Raw genomic sequence first — 23,823 nt, 5'->3', positions numbered from 1 at the left:
CATAACATAACATAAGGTAATGGCAAGAACAGGCCATTCAGCCCAGCAATACTTCCTAATACCTGTACGGAATTTCTCCTTTGCCAATTTCCATGTGTGCCCTCTTGTTCTGCTAACCGAACTCAACCTGAAGAATCCCCTATAATTCACTTTGTTAATCCCTTTAATGAATTTAATTATCAATCAATCAAATCCCCCCTTAGCTTCCTTTTACTATGCTTAAAAAGATTAAGCATCCTAAGTCTATCCTCATAACTCTTATCTTTGATACATGGAATCAACCAGGTTGCCCTTCTCTGAGCATTTTCCAGTGCCTGTCTTGTCTTTCTTATAGTGCGGTCCCCAGAACTGCACACAGTACTCCAAGTGTGGTCTAACAAGAGTACACTGTAAAAAATTACTGTAAAAATACGGCCAAATTCTAACAGTAATGTACAGTTTTTCTTAAGTACAGTACAATACTGTAAAATGCAGCGCTTTTTTGGCGCCAAAAGCATGACTTGCTGTAAAGAGCATGCTACTGTGAAATTTTACAACTATACAGTACAATACAGTTTTTTTGTTGTTTTTTTAAACCAGAAGACGGTTGATTTTGAGCCCGCCCAAATGCGCCCATAACTGTGGACTCACACCTGTGAGTTTTTTTCACCAACTTCGGTGAAGTTAAGTGGTTTATTTTGCTATTTATACAAAATGTGAAGAGTAGAAACTGCAGCCACGACGGAGAAAAGGCTTTCATCGTTGGAAACCCCTCTTTAGTTCGGTGAGTAACTAAAATATTATTTCTGGAGACTGCACTTCACTGAGTAACGTTAGACCGAACGAAAAACCCAACAGGTAACGCAGCTGGCTAGCTCACACTGTTTATTGTACGCAGTAAGCAGTAACGTTAACTGTATATTTCCGTTCGTCTTCTGGAGGAAAATCACATGCATATGCTGCTTGCTTTTAGCTTTGGAATACGATTCAGGTTCAGTAAGAATGTTTGGCGAATATTGTATATTGCAGAGCTAAAATAAAACAGCCGGATAGCCAAGTACCGTTACTTCAGCTAAATAACGTTATCCGCAATTTCTGACTTCCAGTCTGGTTTACCAGCGTTAGCTTTTCCGGTCATTTGTTGAAGCACAGTTAATTGTTAGCTAGCATAATAGAGCAAAATCAAAATATTTGACTGGTAATCTGTTCCCTCTGTTTCATGTTATTATCCCGTGAGAGTACATCACAAATATATGATCACTCCAGAACTGTAAAAATCTTTATCGCCTTTTTCTCGTGCAGCACCGTGACCTTCTTTGAAGCTTTGATCAACCTGCGGAAACATTCTGTTGTTACCTCTGGCTGCATCTATTTTCCCCACCAAGGCTAAAGAATGGAAATGCCAATCCAAAGGTGGTCCCTTTTTTATATGTGGTAACGGGGCACAAACAACAAACACCTGGGTAGGTTGTTCACTGAAATGACAGCCAGGTGTTTCAGCAGTACATATACAGCAGTTATAGTGGAAAAATCTCTTCAGTGACAACTACATCTATGTTTACCCTATATACATGCACATTTCAATGCAAGTATGATCACTTTTGTATAGATGGTAACAAGGCTGCAAACAAAAAAAAAAGAATAAACGGAATAAACTTTCTGCTCAAACCAGAATGATCTGAACGTATTTCAAGCATATAGTTTCATTTATCTGCCAAAATGCAGCATATTTCCTTCCACAATGATCAGAATTTTATTGGGTTTTGAACTGAAAGTTAACTGTTTTGAACAGAGTATCTAAATGTCTGCAGAATTTGCTGTATTTCTACAAACTTTTGCTGGTAGTGAACACTGACTGAGAGAGGTATTCATGAATTTTGGAAGAAGTGGTGATTGAATGCCTTTAGTATGAAAGAAATGCAAAAATATCCACAGTTTAGTTCACATAGTCTAATGATATGGTGAATGTGTTAAGTGTTTTGAAAAAGTGGACATGGTATTGAGACAAGTGTGAAAACAATTGTAAAAAAACAGTAAAAAAAAAAAATTCTTCAGGAAACAATCTTTATCTTTGTGTTTAAACTGTTGAACTACATTTCATTACTAAAAAAATGTTGGTGAGTAATATGCATTGGCTTTAATAAATGTTGTAAGGCCATCTCTCAATTTTCAGGAGTTTTTCATTTGAAATGTCATTTTTTTTAATCCGATTTTTTTCCCATTTTTCTCCCAATTTGGTAGCCAATTGGACCCCGTCTGATTCAATTAGAGCTAGTATTAGATACACCACCCACACCCCTTCAAGCCGTCTCGCCTCGCCTAATGGAAACCAAACAGCTGACCGTATCCTACTGTAAAGCTTAAACAATATTCCTGTTAGTTTACAGTAGGTACACTGTAATGCAAATCGTATATGCAGCACATTACTGTATATTTACAGCAATAACCTGTTAGTTTACAGTAGGTACCCTGTATTGCAAAGCTTATATACAGAACATTACTGTATATTTTTACAGTACTAAATTGTTAAATTACAGTAAGTACACTAGAACAACTGTAGAGTACTGTAATACATTTTACAGTAATTAACAGTTTAAATAAATTATGGTAGAGGCACTGTATAAAAACAGAAGAATACTGGCGAATTTAGCTGCCAGTATTTTACTGTAATTTTACAGGATTTTTTTTTTTTACAGTGTACTGTATAAGGTGAGTATAACTTCCTTATAATCAATGTATCCTAGCATCCTATCCTAGTACCCAAAAGGCTTTGGTCAACTATGACCCCCAAGTCTTTTTCAACTCAAGCACAATCCAATTTTGTACCCACCATAAAATCCTGCCTGATATTTTTATTATGATATATTACATGCAGAACTTTACATTTAGCTGTATTGAATTTCATTTGCCAGGTTTCTGCCCACTTCAGGATTCTGTTTAAGTCTTCCTGGATTACTTTAGTAGAGTCTATACTGTTAGCTAAACCTCCTAGATTTATATCATCAGAAAATTTAACTAAATTACTTTCAATGCTGATGTCAAGATCATTTATGTAAATGAGGAAGAGCTGTGGCCCCAGCACTGATCCCTGTGGGACTCCACTTCCCACAATACCCTGCTCGGACAAGGCCCCTCCTACTACTCTTTGTGTCCTTTTCCATAGCCAATTCCGAACCCACTTTGAAACGGCTCTTACAATTCCTACCATTCTAATTTTGATAATGAGTTTGTCACCTTATCAAATGCTTTTTGGAAATCTAGATATACAATATCATAAGCCCTGCTATCATCAAAACACTTGGTAGCTTCCTCAAAGAATGCCGTGTTTGTCAGGCATGACCTACCCTTTCAAAAACCATGCTGACTATCCCCCCGCCCCAGCTGATCCCACAAGTGTTCAATTGGTTTGAGGTCAGGACTGTTGGCATGCCATTCCATTCTCTCTACTCCAAAATTCTGGAGGTAGTCTCTGATAAACCCCGCTCTGTGGGGGCGAGCGTTGTCATCTTGGAGGATGGAGTTTGGTCCCAGACTGTGGAGACCTCAACCCAATTGAACACTTGTAGGACTTGTAGGACTGTAGAATATTATCCCAGTCTACATTACTTAAATTTGATTAAAGTTGGCACACCTAAAAATCCTGGACTTGGAGGAACCCCTCTTAATTTGCCAAAAATGCATCAAAACTTATTGTGGAATAGTCACTTGTCCCAAGTGGTTCCATTACCTCAATCCTGCAAATTATAATAATAATAATAATAATAATAATAATAATAATAATAATAATAATATACTGGAGTTACTTTATCAAGTACACTCAAATCTGATCTCAGATGGATGAGAGACATTAAACTATAGATAGTGTTATTTTTTATTGAAGAAAAAATAGGTAAGCAACCAAAATAAGAAATAAATTGGGGTCAATAATCCAATGCAATATCTGTAGACCACCAATATGCAGCACAATTCTGAAAGAATATTATATTCACCACTTAGGTCCTCTTCATGTAATGGGTCATCCATATATTCCGGAAGGTATTCAAAAGCCATTTCTCGCATCTTTGACCCTGGAACAAGACACAGCAGCACATTGCGATGTGAATTTATATAAGTGAAAGCATGTCGCCAATTAAATATAAAACATATATTTTAGTAAATCTTAATAAAATGCAGACAATTAGACAATTCTGTGAGGTTAAGAGTTCTACAACACAAACCAATACTGAAAGAAATGGGTGACACTCCCAAAACCGTATCAGAAAAATAAAGAAACAAGAAAATAAAAAAATAAACATAAATAAATAAAGACATACATTTAAATAAATGTAATGAATAAATACATTTTACCATTTATAGATAGATTATACCAATGATTTGTAATTTGCGGGTTGGACCAGCTTTATTAGCTACCCAGCTGAGAAACTGACGATATGCATACGAGGTGTGGCAAACGAAACGACTGAGGCCGCTGATTACGCGACTCTGCAGCCCCAAACTAATGAATTGTAGACTTGAGAACATTCAGTGAGTGTTAAATAAAAACTAGATGACCAAGAAATGCTTGATTTGTATGCAGCTCCAACAGTATAGGGAAAATCAATACAAATATTTAAACATTGCTTAACATGGTACACTTGCCTTTGACAGGTGGCTTACCACACCGATTGCTGTCGCCAAAATGAAGGCTCTTTATCTAGGCTTGGCAGTGAAGTAGGCTACTCGATTCTATGTAACAATCACAACTGGTAATTGATAGTGCCCTGGCTCAGATTTTTGGAAAAAAACGTTTGATACATTGCAAACCCGCAAATGAGGCGTACTTGCCCCGCTGTTATTACAAAGTTAAGGTATTCCCCCCGACGGCTTGCCACTAGAGAACGTCGATTCTGGGACTTTCCATCAGAAAAAGCTTTCAAAATGACAATTGTAACCTTTTTTTTCGAGGTACTAATAAAATGTCCAACGCTCTAACGCATTTTTACCCCCCCAAAAAATAAAAATAAAATAAAATGGTGAGCAGTAACGCATTTGTTTCGCAGTCACAGTTACATAGCCATACATGTACGGAAAAGTGATAACGATAGCAGCTCGCTATTCCCTTCAAAAAACCTCCATAAAAACACAGCGGACACATGGCTACCAAAAACGTTTCAAGCATGTCACAAAGTGATAACAAAGATGATTCGTAAATGAGTTTAAAAAAAAAAATATATATATATATATATATAAAATAAAATAAAAAATAAAAAAATTGTATTACTCCGCACGAGTATTATTCACAGTTTAAATTAAGCATATGTAGTTTTATCGCAAATTCGTTTCAAGTATTTACTTGCTTTAATAACCCCAATAAAATAAGACATTTACCTTCTTCGTGTGATTTATTATTTAAAATATTATCATCTGGATTATCCAAAAGTCCGTTGGAGTTCTGACTGCCAACAACTTGTTTTGAGCGTTAAATTTGGAGCTGTCCAATTTAAGCTCGCACACGCATCTCTTTTGCCTGCAAGCAGTCTCCGAACACTTTTAGTTTCGCTTTGGCATGTTAACGGAATAACCAACCTAGCAAACTAGACTAGACTAGCAGCGTAAATAATGTTTACAACCTTAACAGAAATAAATGTTTAATCTATATTTGCGAAGAGAAGAGAATTTGGGAAAATCTAAAAAATAAGCTGAAGGTGTAACCAGTTGAAGTAAAAATGCATAATAGACGTGGTCAAGTGGTTAAGCTGTTTTTTAGACTAAATGTTAGAATGATTAAAAAATGTGATCTAAGTGACTTTGACCGTAGAATGATTGTTGGTGCAAGACATGTTGGAAACTGCTGATCTCCTCTGATTTTAAGGTACAACAGTCTCTAGAGTTTGCAGAGAATGGTGCGAAAAACAAAAAAACATCCAGTGAGCAGCAGTTCTGAGGGCAGAAACACATTGTTAAATAGAAAGGTCAGAGCAGAACGGCAAGACTGGTCGATGCTGACAGTAAAGCAAATAACCACACATTAACAACATCCCATCAGTGGAATGCAGAAGAACATCTCTGAACACACAATGTGTCAAAACTCTAAGTGGATAGGCTATGGCAGCAGAAGATTTAATACGTTTAAAAAAAAAAAACTTGAATAAATACCTAATAAAGTACTCACTGAGTACATAACCTGCATTCATAACCAGCATTCATCGCAAACGTAGACACCCAACCTGAAGTCCATCCCAAAACAAAATGGAAGTTGTGTGTAAGTCAAAGGACTGAATGAGACATACACAAAAAGCAGGGCATTATTGAAAAAAATCTAAACGAACTGATGGCATATTAAATCCAAGGAGCAGAAAGAAACATGTAACTCCAAATGTAGTCCCCTACACCTATGCATATAAGACATACAAGATGACAAGTTCCACCAATAATAATAATAATAGGCATCATCATCATAACCTAAAAAGCTTTTAGCTTCAGGGTCCTCAAGCTTTGGAAGGTTCTTCCCCAGATTACATGGGAAGCATAAATTGTTTGGCCTTTAACTCAAGACTACTGTAGTCTCTGAGAACTACACTGATATATTTATCACACAAATTAAATGAGGACTGCATTTATAGACAGCAATGGGGTCAAATTAATTCCAGCATATACACAATACAAATTGTGTGACATTGTGCAAACATACATAAGTGACATCCTTTAGGAAATGAAGAAAATGTAGTTTGGGGAGCTTGGATAAGTAAAGTAGAAATGCAATTTTAAGACGGCACGGATGGTGCAGTGGGTAGCACTGCCACCTAACAGCAAGGAGGTCCTGGGTTTGAATCCCTGTCGGCCAGGGCCTCTTCTGTGTGGAGTTTGCATGTTCTCCCCGTGTTTGTGTGGATTGCCTCCGGGTACTCCGGTTTCCTCCCACAGTCCAAAGACATGCAGGTTAGGCTGACTGGAGAGTCTAAATTGCACGTGGGTATGAGTGTGTGAGTGAATGGTGTGTGCACCCTGCGATGGACTGGTGACCTGTCCAGGGTGTATACCTGCCTTTCACCCAATGTATGCTGGGATAGGCTCCAGCCCCCCCTGCGACCCTATTCAGGATAAGTGGGTTAGGATAATGAATGAATGAATAAATGCAATTTTGAGAGGCGGGATATGTAAAGAATAAATGTAGTTTGAAGAGGTGGGATATGTAGAGTATAAATGTAGTTTTGAGAAGTGGGATATGTAAAGAATAAATGCAGTTTTGAGAAGTGGGATATGTAAAGAATAAATGCAGTTTTGAGAAGTGGGATATGTAAAGAATAAATGTAGTTTGAAGAGGTGGGATATGTAGAGTATAAATGTAGTTTTGAGAAGTGGGATATGTAAAGAATAAATGTAGTTTTGAGAAGTGGGATATGTAAAGAATAAATGCAGTTTTGAGAAGTGGGATATGTAAAGAATAAATGCAGTTTTGAGAAGTGGGATATGTAAAGAATAAATGTAGTTTGAAGAGGTGGGATAAGTAGAGTATAAATGCAGTTTTGAGAAGTGGGATATGTAAAGAATAAATGTAGTTTGAAGAGGTGGGATAAGTAGAGTATAAATGTAGTTTGAAGAGGTGGGATAAGTAGAGTATAAATGTAGTTTGAAGAGGTGGGATATGTAGAGTATAAATGCAGTTTTGAGAGGTGGGATAGGAGCTGAACGGAACAGCGAGGTATCTGTTCCAGGCGATGACTCACCATCAGTGCTCGGACTTTGCGAGGCTCCACATGGCGGAGGCCGATGGAGAAGCGGCTGGATGCTGGCACGGCACACGTCCCAGTTCTGCCAGACGGGCAGAGATATCCTGCGTACCAGGTCCTCAGAGTCACTCTCCTGGACTAGTGACAGATAGTAATCCCTGGAAAGCACCTGCACTTCCATCAGCTCCTCCAAGAGGCTCTGCACCTCCTCCAGGGATGCCTCCTCCACGCACCTCCTCACCTGGCATAGGATGTCCTGGAAGGGGACCATGTCCGTGCCCAGAGATGCCATGGCTGCTGAGAAACTACTGTCCACTACCCCCCTTCACTGGTCAGGGGGCTTGGAATTCATGGGAGCCAAGCACTTCCCACGACCCCGATAGAGTCACCCCCACACAACTTTGGGTGCGCCGTCCAAAGAGGTAAGAGCACTCCCAGCCAGAGGCCAGGAACTAGACCGACAACAGCCTGTGGCGGAGGTGGAAATAGGTCTCACGGACAAGACAAATCAGGGCAGACTTGACAGTTTGGAGAAGTGAATGGCCAGCCCTTTTCATTAGCATTTGTTACCATGGAACAGCCAGTGGGCCGGGAAGCAGGCAGGTGATGCAACTTTCACATGTACTTTTTGCGTTTTGTTACTTAGGAGGATCTTATCTGCTGAATAGGGATAAGCTGAACATGGCTGGAGCAAAATGATTTCACTTCTTTTTTTTTTTCCCTTTCATTTTTTATGTTTTTCAAAGATTAACAATGTTGACAGGTCTGTAACCTGTATTTAACCAGGCTAGACTAATTGAGATTAAAAATGGCTTTTTCAAAGTAGACCTGGCCAAGAAAACAGCAAGAGATTAGTCACTACAAAACGACAACATTTAACATAAAAGCATATATTAGTGCACAAGAGAAAAATAACACTATAGCAACGTTGCATTAAACGGGTTAAAAAGAAGTAAAAGTTAAACACAAAGAAGCATTGGTCACTATATGGATATAAATTTATTCTTTTGTGAAGGTATAGACCATCACTACTCCACGTTCTGCAGGCCAAACTGTCTGCAGGCATTTCATTGAACAATACGCTACAGCACCTGATTTCACAAATTAGCTAATTATCTGAACCAAGCAGGTAAAATAATTAGTGAAATCAGGTGCTGTAGGAGCAAATACCTGCAGACACTACGGCCCACAGGATGTGCTGTTAAGAAGCACTGGTATAGACAACACTTCTGGTCCAAATACATACCTTTTATTTAGATATTCATAAATGTAGACACCCATAATTATGAGATGAGATTATTTGTGACCAACCGCAGTGCAAAACAGAAGACCTTTCACCTGATATACCTTCATCTGATATACAGTTACGTACAGTAGACATATACAGCTCAAATATAAGAAATACACAAACAAAATAGATCAATTATTACCAATTTACAATAATGCTTCAGTTCCTCATGAATATAAGCGATCATAGACGCTGGATCGAGATGTTATTCAATGGTAGGTAGTTGTCAATACAAATTATAATATAACGTTAGCTATACTTGTCAAGGTGAATTATAACAATGTTAGTTATTGTCACAACTCATTATCCATGAACAGCTTTGCAAAGCTAATGACAGCTGCTTTCATACCCAATTGGTTGCACTGCAACGATTGAAAATGCTTATTTGTCAGTTACGTTACACACACAACAAATATCGGCCAATGTCCAGCCAATGATGTGTAGTTTTTACATTCAACCACTATATCTAGGCACAAGTAATGGCATGGCAAAGAGATAAGCATCAATAGAATGCAAAGTTAACCGAAGCAAAAAACTTGCAGGAACACATTGTTATATAATGAACAACCAACATAACTATGCTACACTGTACTACAGTGCTTCATGATTCAAAGAGGATGAAATGCATAGTCTGCATTCCTATGATCGCAACCAGCCAGCCTAAGACACTGAATTCAGAAATCAGAACACTGAATTTTAAATTGAAAAGATTTAATGAAATAAAAAACATAAGCTATGAAGAAGGGTCTGAAACACTGGGTGATTCCAGCACACTGCACACTATAGCATTGCTTTGCGAAGGCATCCAAGCGGCTGCAAATAGACTGCAGCGATACCAGGAAATGTAAACAAATACAGTAACTCATTCATGCACAAGCCTGCCTGTCTGGAAAAACCTGTGGCTCGTGGATCACACTGACTTTTGAGACAGACAGTTGATGACACACCTTCAATTATCTTTTAAATTATTACCAAATATATTCAATAAATCATATTTAGCTTATCATTCAGTGCAGTCCCACATGTATTACAGGCTTTCTCACACCTGCACTAAGGAAACGATTGAATACACTCAATCAGAATAAGCCGACTGTCCAATTAATTTTGGACCCCAAAAACGGGGGGACTTTGTATAAAAAAAGATGGAATTCCTACATGGATCACCCAATATGGATACCCTCAAATTAAAGGTGACAGTCTGCTTTTTAACCTCATACTCATCAAATCCAATGTGCAGGAGTATAGAGCTAAAAGGACAGATATGGGACCACTGTCCAAATACTTACGCACTAAACTGTACTTCATTTGCATGCGAGTTGGACATTAAGAGTGTGGTTACACAGTTGGCAATCAAGTCCATGTTCAAAGTGCACAGCTAAAAGTGACCATGAGTCAATCCACAACAACACGGAAACACAAAGGGCACCAAAGACTGGTTCTTCCAGGGGTGATGTTCTGGTTGGTGATTAGGTGTGTGTCTAGGGATTGACTGTAATCTGACTCACTGCTGCAGCTCGCTGTGTGAAGCCAAGCCAACAGTTATGTAACATCCATGGGAGGAATTCCCCTGACTTCCCCTTGGCCACTCCACTCCATTGTTAACAGGTTAACAATCTCAATCAGGGTTGTGATACCACATCATTACATTACATTACATTACATTATTGGCATTTGGCAGACGCTCTTATCCAGAGCGACATACAACAAAGTGCATACCCATAACCAGGGATAAGTTTGCTGAAAGACCCTAGAGGGAAGTACAATTTCAACTGCTACCTGTACAACAAAGATAAGGACGAGGGCCTTTATTTTATTTTTATTTTATTTTTTTTGAGAACAAATAAACAAACAAACAGAGCAAAAGTGACCAAAGTGAACTATCCAAACACTGCTTACCTAGCCAACTAAAAATACCGATACACAAAGCACATCACAGAGACAACAATTAAGGTTCACAGGGAGGTAGGGAGGGATGGGGAGAGGTGCTGCTTGAAGAGGTGTGTCTTCAGCTTGAGCTTGAAGGTGGGGAGAGATTCTACAGTTCTGACCTCAACTGGGAGTTCGTTCCACCACCGTGGAGCCAGAACAGACAGTAGTCGTGAGCGTGAGGTGGAGGTTCGGAGAGGGGGAGGTGCCAAGCGGCCTGTGGAGGCTGAACGAAGAGATCTGGCAGGGGTGTAGGGTCTGATGATTTTTTGTAGATAAGCTGGGGAAGACCCTTTAACTGTTTGGAAGGCTAGCACCAATGTTTTGAATTTGATGCAAGCCATGACAGGCAGCCAGTGGTGGGAAGTAAGCAGGGGGGTGACGTGTGAGTATTTGGGAAGGTTGAAGACCAGACGAGCTGCTGCATTCTGGATGAGTTGGAGGGGTCTGATGGCGGACGCTGGGAGGCCAGCCAAGAGGGAATTGCAGTAGTCCAGGCGGGACAGAACCATCGCTTGGACCAGGAGCTGGGTCGAGTATGGGGTGAGAAAGGGGCGGATTCTCCGTATGTTGTATAGGAAGAACCTGCAAGACCGGGTCACCGCTGCAATGTTCTCGGAAAGGGACAGTCTGCTGTCCATCACCACGCCGAGGTTCCTTGCACTGGGTGATGGCGTGAGTGTGGTATCCCCGAGGGAAATGGAGAGATCCAGATGGGGAGAGGTTTTAGCAGGGATGAATATCATTTCAGTCTTGCCTGGGTTGAGCTTTAGATGGTGGTTGTCCATCCAGCTCTGGATGTCCCTCAGGCAAGCAGAGATACGGGCTGAAACCTGCGTATGAGACGGCGGGAACGAGACGAAGAGTTGGGTATCGTCCGCGTAGCAGTGGTAGGATAGCCCATGTGCAGTGATCACAGGGCCAAGGGAGCGAGTGTAAAGAGAAAAAAGAAGCGGGCCTAGGACTGAGCCCTGGGGAACTCCTGTGGCGAGGGGCCGAGGTGTCGATACCGAACCAGCCCAGGCAACCTGGAAGGAGCGACCAGAGAGGTAGGACTCAATCCAGTCCAGGGCTGTGCCACAGATGCCCGTTGCTGACAGGGCAGACAGGAGGATGGAGTGATCCACAGTGTCGAAGGCAGCAGAGAGATCTAGGAGAATGAGGACAGAGGAGAGGGAGGCTGCTCGAGCGGCATGGAGTGACTCACTGACGGAGAGGAGCGCAGTCTCTGTCGAGTGGCCCGATCTGAAGCCAGACTGATGGGGGTCTAGCAGGTTGTTGTTAGAAAAGAAAGAAGAAAGTTAAGTAGAAGCGGCTCGTTCTATAGTACTTTTTTTTTTTTTTTTTTACCAACATTGAAGAGGCATCTTCCATACAAAATATATATAGAAGGATTTTTTATTTTATTTAATTTTTACAAAAGAAGCAGGACTGAAATATTTTAGCCAGTTTCATCAAGCACAGGACTGCTGTTTTAATAAATTACAAAAGTACATCACACAGTGGTCTTAGAAATAATTCGAAAATTATTTCAGTAATTGGTTAAGAAGCAAGGCGGCACGGATGGTGCAGTGGGTAGCACTGCCGCCTCACAGCAAGGAGGTCCTGGGTTCTAATCCCCGTCGGCCGGGGCCTCTCTGTGCGGAGTTTGCATGTTCTCCCCGTGTCTGCGTGGGTTTCCTCCGGGTACTCCGGTTTCCTCCCACAGTCCAAAGACTGGAGAGTCTAAATTGCCCGTAGGTATGAGTGTCTGAGTGAATGGTGTGTGTGCCCCGCAATGGACTGGCGACCTGTCCAGGGTGTATTCCTGCCTTTCGCCCAATGCATACTGGGATAGGCTCCAGCCCCCCTGCGACCCTGTTCAGGATAAGCGGGTTCAGATAATGGATGGATGGATGGATGGATGGTTAAGAAGCAGAGAGGATGGAAGGAATACATAAGATAAGTATCTGGTGGGTCTAAATAATCTGTGGTAGTCAGATTGACAGGTTTTAAGGTGCTAGGTTTTAAGGTGCTAGTGTGGAGGAAATGCAGGTGAAGAATTAAAGCAAAGGTTTCTGATCTCAGAGATTAGGCACAGGGAAGCATTTTCAATGAGCCAATGCGGTGACACCGACCAGTCTCCAACATACCAAGGCAAATAACCCATATGTCGTCACACAGGGGGCAATGGCATATCTGCTTCTCAAACTTCAAATCCTCACCGTTTGAAAACGACACGATTTGCATTTTCAATAACATATTTTAAAACCAAAAAAAGCACAGTATAACCCCACGATAATGCGCCAAGCGACAATGCGATTGTCGTCATTTTTGTTTCCCTCGTTTACTTACGCTAAAAAGAAAAATTTATCTTGGAAATAACTGGGCAGTTAACGGTTATGACAAAGACGTTTATTATCAGAGTAATAGTTTCTATAATCAATGCAGCATTGCTCCTTTAGTTTGTCAACTGGAGCCATTTTGCTACTGAAGGATTTAGTAAACAAAAGCAATGCAATTTCTGGCGCGGTTTTATGCACGGTCATATTTAACGTGCACGTTTTGTTGGCAATAATTGGTCTATTTCCTACACGTTAACTGCTGTATATATGTGAGTTTTTGAGTACAAAGTTCAACATTAGTCATATACTTAATGATATGATTAATACTTTCTGATTCTAGAAATGGAATTAAGGCAGTAAATATATCTCACGTGTACGTGTACATTTCTCTTTTTTCACACAGTAACTGGAAGACGGGCAAATTTTTTTAATTTTTATTTTATTAACCTCGGAATTAGGCGAAAACATTTTTAAGCATTTACATTTTTTGGACCCAACTTCTCGTGTTATAGTGGGTTTTTATGGTACTAGAAGCCTTAAAACAAAATGGATATTAAAAAAGAAGAAGACAATTCGGCCATAATCTTTATTATTTATAAGGTGTTGTTTTACTACACATCAAAACAGAGATTGAACACATAATTTGACGGGACTATATAGTGCAAAGGCCAAAACAATAATTGATCTGAAAAGTCAGGTGCATTCCCAGTTTATAGGTAAATCCATAAGAGCTTTGAGAACAAAATAAAACCAGTTTGAAATCATTTCATGCTCAGAAAGAAACTGAAAATATCTTGGCTTGGTCTTCTCACACTTCCCCCCCAAAACACCTAGGACAGTGCAGTGGCATCTTATTACTGCATACAAGCATAGCTTTGTGGATATTTGATTAAAATGATGATTGCTAATAAGCAATATATTTTTCCTACATGTTTCATATGCTTGGGTGTAGACCTGGGTGTAGAAAATGTCTAATCCCAGCTTTTACCCAACCTAACCACAATTCTCCCTTATACCGAGCATCTCACTTTCACGCATAAATTCACAAAACCACAAAGGTCATCAGTGGGTCATTGAAAGTGATCAAAAATTGTGCATTGTGGTTGACATGTTCATTTCTTTCTTTGTTTGTTTATTCCTCCTAAACTGGCCAAAGTTCAGGCAAAGCACAAGAGGGCAAGACGATATCAGAAGCCGTGCCGCCTATATGTAATAATTCAAGCAGGTGATATTAAATGCGTGCTTTGGACCCATTCGCTCAGGTTTAGGCATGTTCACCAGCTCTTCCAATGGGTTACAGGCTCCTTTTAATCAGCATTTCCGGGTGTTCGAGAACGATGCCAGCAGTAGTCCTTGACGCCTGTTTGGGTAAACATAAACAGGGGTGTCAGTATTTCCTGTCTAAGAGTGGGGCAGCCGTAGAATGTAATGGTGAAAGGTGTCAGGTACAGTCAGGTCCATGAATATTGGGAATTCGACACAATTCTCATCTTTTTGGCTCTATACACCACCACAATGGATTTGAAATTAAAATAACAAGTTAAATGTGCTTTAACCGCAGACTTTCAGCTTTAATTTGAGGGTATTTAAATCCAAATCAGGTGAACAGTGTAGGAATTACAACAGTTTGTATATGTGCCTCCCACTTTTTAAGGGACCAAAAGTAATGGGACAAACTAACAATCATAAATCAAACTTTCACTTTTTAATACTTGGCTGCAAATCCTTTGCAGTCAATTACAGCCTGAAGTCTGGAACGCATAGACATCACCAGATGCTGGGTTTCATCCCTGGTGATGCTCTGCCAGGCCTCTACTGCAACTCTCTTCAGTTCCTGCTTGTTCTTGGGGCATTTTCCCTTCAGTTTTGTCTTCAGCAAGTGAAATGCATGTTCAATCGGATTCAGGTCAGGTGATTGACTTGGCCATTGCATAACATTTTTTTGCCTTAAAAAACTCTTTGGTTGCTTTCGCAGTATGCTTCGGGTCATTGTCCATCTGCACTGTGAAGCGCTGTCCAATGAGTTCTGAAGCATTTGGCTGAATATGAGCAGATAATATTGCCCGAAACACTTCAGAATTCATCCTGCTGCTTTTGTCAGCAGTCACATCATCAATAAATACAAGGGAACCAGTTCCATTGGCAGCCATACATGCCCACGCCATGACACTACCACCACCATGCTTCACTGATGAGGTGGTATGTTTTGGATCATGAGCAGTTCCTTTCCTTCTCCATACTCTTCTCTTCCCATCATTCTGGTACAAGTTGATTTTTGTCTCATCTGTCCATAGGATGTTGTTCCAGAACTGTAAAGGCTTTTTTAGATGTTGTTTGGCAAACTCTAATCTGGTCTTCCTGTTTTTGAGGCTCACCAATGGTTTACATCTTGTGGTGAACCCTCTGTATTCACTCTGGTGAAGTCTTCTCTTGATTGTTGACTTTGACACACATACACCTACCTCCTGGAGAGTGTTCTTGATCTGGCCAACTGTTGTGAAGGGGTTTTTCTTCCAGGGAAAGAATTCTTCTGTCATCCACCACAGTTGTTTTCTGTGGTCTTCCAGGTCTTTTGGTGTTGCTGAGCTCACCGGTGCGTTCTTTCTTTTTAAGAATGTTCCAAACAGTTTTGGCCACACCTAATGTTTTTGCTATCTCCCTGATGGGTTTGTTCTGATTTTTCAGCCTAATGATGGCTTGCTTCATTGATAGTAACAGCTCTTTGGATCTCATATTGAGAGTTGACAGCAACAGATTCCAAATGCAAATAGCACACTTGAAATTAACTCTAGACCTTTTATCTGCTCCTTGAAATGAGATAATGAGGGAATAACACACAGCTGAGCAGCCAATTGTCCCATTACTTTTGGTCCCTTAAAAAGTGGGAGGCACATATAGAAACTGTTGGAATTCCTACACCGTTCACCTGATTTGGATGTAAATACCCTCAAATTAAAGCTGAAAGTCTGCAGTTAAAGCATATCTTGTTCATTTCATTTCAAATCCATTGTGGTGGTGTATAGAGCCAAAAAGATGAGAATTGTGTCAATGTCCAAATATTTATGGACCTGACTGTACATGCCCCTGTTGAGACACTGCCACTCAACCTCAGCCCTCACTGGCATCAGCCCAGTTGAATGATGGTCGGATTGACTGATATAGCAATAAATGGATGAGTATGCAATGATGTGTAAGACGGATGGATGATGGATAAGCTTCCTGGTTGATTGCTTGATTATGGATAGTTGAATTAAACAGATTCTTTTGAATAATGTGCTGATTAATTTACTGCCATATAATAATAATAATTTAATGCTTGTTTGATTAATCCAGTCATTGGTGAGTTGATGACTATTGTATGATTTAACTTGATTCATTCTGTCTGACTGATTCACAGACTCGTGGGCTCACTCTGGATAATTCTCTCGTAGGCCACGGCCGCCAGGGACTCCGGCTCCTGGGTCAGGAAAGAGCGTCCCTCATCACAGCTTCTTCCTGCGGGGAGAAAACAACACACAAACAGGGAAGTTAGTAGAGAGGGAAGTGGAAACTTGCTGAATTGAGCCAATCGCTCTGCAGTTGGTCTCATTTTCTGAGAAAGTTTGAAGCGGAAGTTCTGGTGTTGGTGAGGCAGAGGTTGTCAGATACTGTAGGCCACACTACCTGGAGACTCCCAGATGTAGTCAGCTGATGACCCCAGGCCCTGCCTGCAACTGCAAGGCTCAGCCTATATCATTACGGACCAAGCTGAACCCAGCTGAAGACCAGCTCTACATACGCCCTGTAAGTCTATGGGAAAACAGTTCATAAAAAGGCGTTCCTATTTGATTCCCTGCACCAGCTGGCACTATGCACAGCCAATGACTGGTCAGAGTTTGCAAAGCCGTGTCACAGGAAGAAGGAGGGCAGGTGCGACAGTACCTATCCGCGGGTCCAGAGGAACACGCCCCAAAAAGGGGAGATTGAGGTCTGCACACATTTTCTCCGCCCCACCGGTTGTTGGGGGGAAAATCTGGGACGTATTCTGTAGGAGGAAAGCCGAATTTAAATTTCTGTACGAGCTAGGGTCCCGCCCTCTCCACGGCTTACAAATGTTTCAGAGAAAGTTATCTTTCACTGTATCACATACATAAATACATAAAACAGTGGATTCTGGACTGTTTTTGCCGATTGTGATGACCATCTGTTAATGTCCCACCCATTAGCACAAACAATAGTGACAGAAGAAATCAGAAATGAACATATTTGTCCTATACTCCAGACATGCTCCAGTGTTAGAAGGCTAGGAAAGCAGAATAATACATAATACAGAAAAATTCACAGTTTACGGTCATTAAACGGGTATGTGCTGTAAATTAAATCTCTGTAAACCCAAAGAACTGGGTTTTTCCTTCACCTTGCATTTGGGACAGACAAAGCCGCTCATGTTTTCCACAATGCCGATAATTGGAAGCTTGACCTTCTGGCAAAAACGTATCTCCTTCCTCACATCCTGGAGAGAAACTTCCTGTTTGATGAAAGAAACAGAAAAACAGGCAAATGAGATTGGGGGAAAAAGGGAAGCTTTCTGGGACTGAATACTCTAAGGACTTGGGCTTATCTCAGGAGGGGCATTGCCCTCCTACCCTTGAGTAAGGCACTTAACCTGAATGGTTTCAGTAAATATCCAGCAGTAAAAAATACTGTATTTTAAAATAAATACATTAAAAAACAGTGCCAACTATGGTCGGTAACTCCAACAGGTGATTGTGCTGCCCATTATATGCGAGGGTTCAGTTGGTTATAGCTGCAACTGTTGGTGATTCCTGATTCCGCATAATTAGAGATGGCTTTAGCCTCTGCATAGCCGTAATGAAACCACTTCCCTGGTCATTGTGAGTATTCTGCAGTGAGCACACATTTAATTTACTGTGATTCATCCAAAAATCATCGTTACCACAAAGACAAGAGCTCTGTCCTGTTTGAGTGTTTCCCTGCTTCAAGAGAGCCAGTTCTTTTATTAATCCCTCTTGTTTTTAATAATACCCTGATAATTTTACATGTGTTTTACAGTCACAGTCTGCCATCTTAATCAGCAGTATTTTCATCCTTTTGTCCTAACTGTTCTAGTGTTTCTGTATGACTGACTGTGCTTGAACCAAAATGTCCCTTGGGGGTAGTACAGATGCTTTTTGACTGATTGTTTGGTAGATAACAGAGCGTTTTTTTTTCTTTCTGTCTCCAGTGTTGGCGTGACCACCTGCGTTGAGTCACATTTGCACCGGTGCATTTGCATATGTAGGTTGTTAAGGCGATTCATACAAGGAGAGGGTGGGCACACTGCTTAATGATCTCTAGGCTGCTCATCTCTAGAGTTGGTTTTGCAAATGTGGACAGGAACATGTTAACTAGACGGCTCTCAGATTTCTCACCTCACGCTTTTAGATTTGAATACATTTTTTATACATGTTAACCCATATGAGAGAGTGTTAGAATGCTTTGATTAACCGGAATGACCAACCATTCAGGAGACAGCGTTGACCTATATTGGACCCCCCGCCCTACCTAAAGACACATATCTTGTTCAAAAGTGTGGTTGTCTTATTATTGGAAAGCTTACAAACCAGGTTATCCAAAATAAATACATATGCAAATTACCCGATTTTTGACATTTTTGAATATGTTATAGGGTAGACACTTCTTTCCATCTCCTGACGTTTTCATGTTGTGCCTGCCATCGACTGAACGACAGTGAAAGGAATTGATTGATTTCTGACAGAATGCTAAGTGGCATTCACACACGGTTTACAAATAGCTAGATAAACATCTGTAAATCTGTAGTCATAAGAGTCCTTTGTCTATCAGTCAGGTAGTAAGTGAACTGTAAGGCATCAAAGTTGCAGAAAAACTCACTTCTGCATGTGGTCTTTGGTTTCCTGTTTTTGCAAAAACCCCCTGATCCGTCAACACTTTATTAATAAAAGTAATGGGAAATACAGGCCTGTACTGCTGATTAGCACAACATCCTACACACAATGCGCTTTAAATGACTTTAATGTACATTTAATTTATAGCATCTGACAATTAAACAATATGAACCTACAGTCTGTGAGTTATAACACTGAGCAGGGATTCAATAAGGCAACCTACAGGCAGCCGCTATGTTGCCGCGGTTACCTGAGGGGTGGTGATGATGACCGCGCCGTCGATGCCGGCGGCGCTCAGGTACTGGACGATGGACAGGTGCTCGTCCGATGTGCCGGGCGGCGTGTCCACGATGAGGTAGTCCAGCTCACCCCAGTCTACGTCTCGAAGAAACTGCTTTATCATCCCTGCAATAGAGAGGCAAACGTTCATAACGATGCCATGCTACACTACAGTTATTTCGCTGATGCTTTTAACCAAAGTTACCTACAAAAGATTTGACTAAGCAGGGGACAATCCCCCCTGAACCAATGCAAGGTTAAGGGACCAAAAGCTGTGCAGATGTCATCGTGGCTACACCGGGACTTGAACCAACAACCTTCCCCACTTTCGCAACCGTAACTCGGTTACCGACTGCCCCCTGCTCCTGCACCAATCTACTCAGCGATGGATCGCATTCAGTGTGAAGCACAGAGCATATTATATGTAGATACTGCGCATGTTATCCATTCAAACAGTACAAAGGCGGTGCCCGACTTGGGACTTCAGACGGTAATCTTGCAGTCTTGTGCTCAAATTCCTTAACGTCAACTGTACAGTGCACCAGCTATAAGAGCACCGGTAACAGGCTCCACGCCCAAAACACGACACTGAACCCAGAACTAAGAGGATCTACCACCCAACTGGCATTCTTCAGAAAATGAGGATGTGCAAATAGCCATCACAAATCTGCTGCTTCACTGTGATAATGTGCACATGTTCACACGCGCGCGCATGCACACACACACACACACACTTTTGCTTTCATACCCCTCAGTAGATTACTGTACAAGGTCCAAATTCGTATCTTTATGGTTACTTCTGGCACTTAGAATTTTACTTCCCTCACGTGTTTTAGCAGTTTTGTACCACTTAGGCACTTTGTGCTGTATGTTGTTGTACATCATGGATAAGAACAGTGAACACACATCTCTGCCCACAGACACACACATGCTCTCGCACACACACACACTCTCTCTGACACACACACACACACACACGCACTCAAACACACTATCGCTCACACACACGCACACACACACACACATACTCTCACACACACACACTCTCACACACACACACTCTCTCTCCCTCCCTCCCTCTCTCCCTCTCTCCCTCTCTCCCTCTCTCTCTCTCTCTCTCTCTCACACACACACACACACACACACACACGCTCTCACATACACTCTCTCTCACACACACACACACACACACACTCACACTCACACTCACACTCACACTCACACTCACACTCACACTCACACTCACACTCACACACACTCACACGCACTCACACGCACACACACACACACACACACACACTCATGCTGGGCTGGTAGCCGGCGCAGCCAGTCTTGCGTTACAGTCGCTGATGCGGCACAGCAGCAGTGTGAATTTGGACCACTGATCTGGGGACCCGCAGAGACAGAAGTGAAACAAGAGCACAGCGTGGGATGAGCACTGCAGTCACAGACAGTGTATCAAACACAACCCACCCCACCCCCTGAAGCCCCTGCCCTGCTTCTAAATTTAAATTCATTTTAATTTAAACCATGCACGCATTTCCAGGAAATTAAACCAAACCAAACCTCGGAAATGATAAGGGGTATGGCAACAGCTGCCAGCCGCCTGCGTCACACCGCTGCTAAACAGCAGTTGCCCACCGCAGTTCCCTTTCGTTGTTGTTCCTGCGTCAGATCTGACAGACTTGTTAACAGTGGAGGGGCAGGGGGACTCACCGTTCTTCTTCGGACCCCTCCATATGACGGCATCGTCTGGGCTGCTGAGCAAGAAGCCGATGGACATCACAGACAGGTTGTCCTCCACGTACTGCGGAAAGAACCGAAAACACCTTACCACCACTATGACAACAAAGAACCCTGCTCTGTACCCTCACAACAACTCAACACTGGAATGGTAACCGTGACCTCTGCTACGGCAACTACAACCCTTTATGCCTGCCATGGCAACAAAGACCGTTTCATTCTGCCAAGACAATGGACACACTTTAACACTGTCCTGCCAAAAAAGACCCCTTGACGCTGCCATTTTTCACAACTTACGGTACTGTCTGGAAATTGCCCTTAAAATGGTAACTTTAATGATCTCCATGACATACTTAGTGAGCCATTGGCAGTAGATACCATGGGATCTCGGCTCTGGCTATTGCAGTGAACAGATATTTGCCATTTTTTAACATGGTATCTCAAGTTATTCTCTTCTGAGGTGATAACCTGGGGCATCACAACCAGTTGGAAAATATTAATATTACATTATTGGAATTTGGCAGACACTTATATCCAGAGTGAGGTACAACAAAGTGCATACCCATAACCAGGGACAAGTGCGCAGAAAGACCCTACAGAGAAGTACAATTTCAAGTGCTAAGGCTACAACAAAGAAAAGGACTGGGGCCTATTTGATTAATCTGACAATGGATTATATCTAAAACCATTTGTACACAGCACAACGCGATAGAATTAATCTATGCTTAAATAAGAACAATAAATAGCTTACAGAACATAACCAAATGAAAGTAGCAAAAATACCATGCTAGAAAACAAGTTATTACACAAGTTATAAATATACTGTAATGACTACGTAGCCAATCAGATGCAGAGGTAATGATTAGTTTGTCAGATTTACAGTATAGCTAGCTTCTAAAGCAATTTATGGAACCTCTAGTTATGTGTTTAAATTGTTTCTGTATTTTCAGGATATAAAAATATCTTTGTTTGTTCATTGCTGAAAGATAGACAGCCTTTTTAGAAACACAGATCATTTCACAAACACAGTAACACCTCTGTTGCTGTTTCTCTTTTAGCAACACTGTGACAGTGAGCACAGTTATAGCAATGAGGTTATGAGCTGAACCATTCCTTATTTCAGTTTAAAACAACAACCCATTTTCACTTCTTCAGCAGGTCTCTACAGTCTTCATAAATACTTTTCTGTGAAAACTAAGAAATCACAAATTCCACACGCAACAGAACTACTGTGTACAGATGTCACTTTTAAAATTATAATTTTGGTGGAAAAGTGAAGTGCAGACTGAGTTCTGCACCAGTGAGCCTTAACCTCAAAAAACCGAGTCACGCAGTCCATAGAATAGACATCTCTAACCGTAAGGGATATTTGCACTGAATCTGGGGGGGGGGGGGAAATGCCAGGATTGTGAGGTGAGAACAGAATCAAGCAGCCATGGAGGAATCATTTATAACTTGTAATGAGTGCAGTGGAGAGTGCGTTTTTAGTTTTTCTTAAGGGCTCAACACCTAGACGCTGATCCTGGCAGGCAGCGTGGCATTTCTGCCAGCCCGAATCAGACTGTTCACAAGGGCAAGGCCCTTCCCTCTGCCACGCCAGCAACAAAAGGAGTAGCTGCAAACAGGGAAGTGAAGAACATAAATAGCCTGCCCACGGCGCTCTTCTACGCTAGGTGACGAGAGGAAACCATTTCAGCATTTCACCATTTCTCACATTAATATGTATTAATGTGAGATAAAATATGAAGACGTATAACAGAAAACTAACGAAAGCATCAATGACTTTTGCTATCGATTTCACTCTTATTTCACTCTTCGCCGTGGGGCTGGGGTGAAAGGAAAGCAGCCAAGACCCATCAAACTGCCAAAACAAGTCTCCCAACCAAATCTTGTTGATGCAGGGCGTCCTGACGAATGACTCAGAAAAATTTTGAGGAAATTAAGGACAATGGCTTTCTTAAGAGAAAGTGAAACTGTCCTCCCCCTGCAGAACCCCTGGCACCAACAAATGACACCATTACATTTTGTGCTCGTCTCACTTGCCCCAGTGATAAAGACATGAATGTTTCCCCAATGGGTCGTATGCCATTACAGTGGATATTTGGCAAATTATTCTACTATTACACATTCTTCGTTTTAACAGTGGCCATCTAAACTCATCAAATCTTTGATTGTTCTTTCCCAAATTGCTTTGCCTCAGAGTGTATTGGGCGCACACTACAGTAAAGTTGAAGATTCTTCTGCCGAATGACCCCACTTCTCTTTTCACTCAAGCTGTGGGCTTTAACCCCTTCCCCGGCGGAGACGAGTATATACGTTTTTACCGAATGTGTTTTTTTCAGTCACGGACGAGTAAACATGTCTAAAACATAACCTTCAAAAACCAGCTACAGATGAGTTTATCTGTCGATTCTGGGCGTTGTTGAGCCTTTCTAAGCATGAAACGACTCATACGTCTGGCAGAGGTGTTAGCTATCACTCAGGCATTTCAAGGGGCGCCTGTTTCGTAGTTTTCCTACAGTAGTCAATGCTCTCAGTGGCATTTCTTTTGATTTGCGCCATTCATTCGTTGTTTATTATTTTTTTCAACAAATTACACCCCAAATGTTTAGTTCAGGGGGTAGATGGTGAATATGAACCTTCGCTTAGAAGCTTGGATATGTCTGATG

General features: G+C 41.4%; 2 protein-coding genes across 4 annotated transcripts in view; both read right to left on the bottom strand.

Moving 5' to 3' along the window:
- Window positions 1-8,139, bottom strand: part of ciita (class II, major histocompatibility complex, transactivator) — a 30,519-nt gene extending 22,380 nt beyond the window's left edge. The window contains exons 1-2 of one of the 3 annotated variants that reach the window (XM_061224943.1): window positions 7,686-8,139; window positions 3,969-4,046 (exon numbers count right to left, since the gene is read on the bottom strand). In XM_061224943.1, the coding sequence (XP_061080927.1) occupies window positions 3,969-4,046; window positions 7,686-7,980 (373 nt within the window). In that variant the 5' untranslated portion in view covers window positions 7,981-8,139. Of the gene's footprint in view, window positions 1-3,968; window positions 4,047-4,326; window positions 4,466-5,346; window positions 5,471-7,685 lie in introns of those variants that run through there. The other 2 variants (XM_061224944.1, XM_061224945.1) reach the window with 2 other exon arrangements.
- Window positions 8,140-13,798: 5,659 nt separating this feature from the next.
- The window catches only part of nubp1 (nucleotide binding protein 1 (MinD homolog, E. coli)), a 29,428-nt gene continuing 19,403 nt past the window's right edge, over window positions 13,799-23,823 (bottom strand). Inside the window, exons 6-11 of the mRNA XM_061224940.1 lie at window positions 21,128-21,218; window positions 19,383-19,537; window positions 17,623-17,733; window positions 17,148-17,250; window positions 16,638-16,721; window positions 13,799-14,586 (exon numbers count right to left, since the gene is read on the bottom strand). Of these exons, the coding sequence (XP_061080924.1) occupies window positions 14,534-14,586; window positions 16,638-16,721; window positions 17,148-17,250; window positions 17,623-17,733; window positions 19,383-19,537; window positions 21,128-21,218 (597 nt within the window). The 3' untranslated portion in view covers window positions 13,799-14,533. The remainder of the gene's footprint in view (window positions 14,587-16,637; window positions 16,722-17,147; window positions 17,251-17,622; window positions 17,734-19,382; window positions 19,538-21,127; window positions 21,219-23,823) is intronic.

This window comes from Conger conger, chromosome 16 (assembly GCF_963514075.1).
Source record: "Conger conger chromosome 16, fConCon1.1, whole genome shotgun sequence".
Classification (NCBI taxonomy): Eukaryota; Metazoa; Chordata; class Actinopteri; order Anguilliformes; family Congridae; genus Conger; species Conger conger.
The sequence above is the reverse complement of the archived record's forward strand: the minus strand, read 5'-3'. Positions and strand labels throughout refer to the sequence as shown.